Source organism: Olea europaea, chromosome 13 (genome assembly GCF_002742605.1).
Source record: "Olea europaea var. sylvestris chromosome 13, O_europaea_v1, whole genome shotgun sequence".
Taxonomy (NCBI): domain Eukaryota; kingdom Viridiplantae; phylum Streptophyta; class Magnoliopsida; order Lamiales; family Oleaceae; genus Olea; species Olea europaea.
The window spans coordinates 15804670-15808395 of record NC_036249.1 but is presented as its reverse complement, the minus strand read 5'-3'; the positions used below and the strand labels follow the sequence as shown (position 1 = coordinate 15808395).

Below are 3726 nucleotides of genomic sequence, written 5' to 3'. Positions count from 1 at the left end.
GCCTATAATCATCATTACAAAATCAAGAAATTGAAAAACGAAATTAAAAGATAATAAGAATACACCCGTATGGAATTTCTTCAATCCGTGTGTATAATCTTCAATCCCGTCTCGAGCCCGTGTGAAATTGAATCCAAAATCAAGTTTCTTGCCTCCAATTTTGGTCTCTTTCTTCTCCCTGGTCGTTCCTTTTCTTCATATGATGAATTTAGATATTTATATCGCGTCCAAATTAAGTAGGAAAGGAGTTTCAACCAAAACGAAAAATTACGTCCGAGGTTTCAAAAACACACTATGCGACCGCATAGAAGGAATCTATGCAGTCGCATAGATCAAATAATTTTGGCTCATTGAATCCCTGAAACCTTCTATGCAACCGCATAGAAGGTTACACTATGCGGTCGCATAGAAGTAACCATCTATGTGATTTGTTCAATTTGGTCCCTGAACTTCTTTGTTGCTTCTCTTGACTTCTTTCTTCGATTTCTTCATCTTTTCAACAATTCTTATCTTCCAATTGATGATTGACACTTTCACATATTATGCCACTCATTCGGCACATCTTTTGAGTATTTGCACTTTAGTCCTCCAACTTTCAATTATCTTCATTTTAGTCCATCTTCCATTCTTTCTTCCTCCACTTGTTTTGCTTTGTTATTGAGCTCATCCTTGGCATGTTTTTACTCTCGTTTTGCATTTAGCTCAACTTTTCAATATTTGCACCTTTGGTCCTCGAACTATCAAATTGTTGCGTTTTGGTCCTTCTTCGGCTCTTTTCTCTTGAATTCCACAATTTCCATTGAATTACCTACAATGCATGAATTTAACTGGATTAAGTCACAATTCAACCATTTTATCCATGTTTAAGTCATGTTTATGAACCAAATAAGTGTGTAAAAACACACTTATCATAGACCGTATTATTAGATGGTACAATGACCAAGATAATGGTGGCTTCTTTTCTTTCTTAATATGGAGACAGTTGAATTGTACTGATCTTGTATGCAAATTTTCCACTTGTATCTTTGTCGTCTTTATGATTATTCTTCCTTTTTTCAATTTTTCAGGACTGTACATACACACGAGGTTTTGTATGTGCATAGGATTGAGAAGAAAATGTGCTCTATTCAAAGGAAGAGGAGTATAAGATCTTATCCTTGTTATCGCAGAACGACCTTGGTAGCATATGAAAACATAGTATATGTAATCCCATAAGCTATTTGCTGTATTTTCAATGTAAATGTCTAACTGGTAGGAAAATATATTTAAGCTGATTGGTGATTGGCGTACCAGTACAAGGATTGAGATGGTACATTCTTTTCTTTTTGAGTTTATACATTTCAGTTTAATGCAGTAATCCCATTTGCCATTGAATGGCTCGAAGAAACAGGAAGATGTAAAGCCCCTTTACCATCTGGTATAAGACAAAACAATACTGAAAAAATATATATAAATAGTAAAACATTCATTACATTCTTCTATTACAAACACTCTTAGCGACTGCTGGTTTTCATTACATTTCCAAGAACTGAAACTCTCTTTGATTGCCATAAAGAAAACCAGAGTACTATTTCCTACTTCGTTCCATACTTTACACCTCCATGAATATAATTTGAATGTTTAAAGCAATCAACAAATGTAATGCATCAAACCATGCATTATGTACAAAATTCATTTTAATACTATGTAAGTGTTTATAGCTATTTCTATATACTCTATTAATTGAGAGCAGTGAGGGGAGCTCGTGGGTCTCCCAAGGAATGGGCAGCGTCTAAAATATGCTTTATGTCTCCATTCACTTGTATTGATGATTTTGAATCCCAAAATGAATTGAGCAGTTCCTCAAAACTTGGGGTTCTGAGTTCTTCAATGGAAGAAACGCTTGGAAAATTAAATTCTCTTTTCCTCGGTGTTGAGCATGATGGTTGATCCACCTGTCAATCAAGAGTCGATTTAAAATTTAAAAAATATAATTTTGCACATGGAATTGCCAAATTGTTTGCATCGGAGAAGAGACACGTAGTTGCATGAATTTTTCAGATACTATTATTGACAAGGAAAAAAAATAGTGTTTCTTGTAACTGTATGTTTAGCAAGGTGTTTTTAGGTGTTAATAAACACCAAGGTCAAAACCCGTCTTTTGGTGAAAGCACTTTTTATCCACATATTTCGTAAGATTCCCAAATACTACTCATTTCTTCACGGCTCATTTAAAAACATCCAAGGAGTTTATACACACCATGATCAAGTAAAAGCATTTTTTATCCACACTTTAAATAGGAATCACAGTGTTACCCACTTCACCAATCATTTTCCCTATTTAAAAACATTTGTAATTATAAACACCTCGCCAAACATATCCTAATTTATCCAGTAATGATCTATAATTTGATGCAGCACACATGTAGGGGTGTCAAAAAGGTGCAGGCCGCCCAGCATGCCTAAGGCATGCCCAGTTCGTGGGGCCAAGCTGTAGGGGCCTGTGGCCCACACATTCCAATACTTTATACAGCTTCGATTCAAAAAAGGCTTGGATGAAGTCTTACCATGTATTCTTCTAAAAGGCATTTTCCTGCATTTTCTGTGATTTCTACAGTCTTGTGGTAGTGTCCGCTCTTCAGTTCCCTCAAGTTTCCACAACATGGATCAATCATTAAGTTAAGATTCCCACATGCTTCATGGTCGAGTTGAAGTGAACCTGCATGGATTCGTTTAGTAGAATACTATTATGCATGTGAAATAATAAAATACCTATCGATTTGATTCGAAAGGCTTCACGTCTTACGTTCAATAGATGAGAGAACATTCTTGCTTCCGATATCTGCATTTTCGAGTGCGGCTGACATAGCAGAAGAAAATTTTGCACGCAAGACTTGACTGGTCTCTGTCCCTCCCCTGTTGTAAATATGCAGCATATTTATGATAAATGAAAAATGTGCAAGCTTGACTTGAAGTATACAACCAAGGAATGCATAACTAACCTAACAATTTCATCAACAGAAGCAACATTGCTCTTCTCCAAACCGAGCAAAGATTCTTGCGCATTGCACCATTGTTGCACACCCAATTTTGCATTTTCCAAACTGCGGAATTTTATTTTTTTGATTCATGAAAGTAAGCTAATTGAGAATTCATTCAGCACAGTGATATCGATGAATATGTAGATCATGTTATGCTATGCCATCTTGAAATTTACTTAAGATCCGTTTGATTGTAAGAATGAAATTTGGGTGAAAAGAAAACGAATTACAAAAAATTGAATTGCCTAGAACTTATTTTATTGGAAAATGTCAATTAAATGTGGTTGATTGGTATAAATTTACACCTAGAAAATATTGAAATGTTGAATCTTTTGGTATTCGTTTGGCATTGTTTTCCATGAAAATTGTCAAGTAAATGTATAGAATTTGTTATAATTAGGGATAGAATTTGTTTCAATTACCCCCCCCCCCCCCCCCCCCCCTAGGTGAAAAGAAAACGAATTACAAAAAATTGAATTGCCTAAAACTTATTTTATTGGAAAATGTCAATTAAATGTGGTTGATTGGTATAAATTTACACCTGGAAAATATTGAAATTTTGAATCTTTTGGTATTCGTTTGGCATTATTTTCCATGAAAATTGTCGAGTAAATGTATAGAATTTGTTATAATTAGGGATAGAATTTGTTTCAATTACCCCCCCCCCCCCCCCACCCCAAAAAAAAAAAAAAAAAAAAAAAAAAAC

General features: G+C 34.9%; 1 protein-coding gene across 1 annotated transcript in view; it reads right to left on the bottom strand.

The window, feature by feature from the left end:
• Positions 1-1431: 1431 nt before the first annotated feature.
• LOC111407720 (kinesin-like protein KIN-5D) overlaps positions 1432-3726 on the bottom strand; it is a 9838-nt gene continuing 7543 nt past the window's right edge. Inside the window, exons 20-23 of the mRNA XM_023037361.1 lie at positions 2982-3083; positions 2786-2895; positions 2547-2698; positions 1432-1934 (exon numbers count right to left, since the gene is read on the bottom strand). Coding sequence (XP_022893129.1) covers positions 1719-1934; positions 2547-2698; positions 2786-2895; positions 2982-3083 — 580 coding nt within the window. The 3' untranslated portion in view covers positions 1432-1718. The remainder of the gene's footprint in view (positions 1935-2546; positions 2699-2785; positions 2896-2981; positions 3084-3726) is intronic.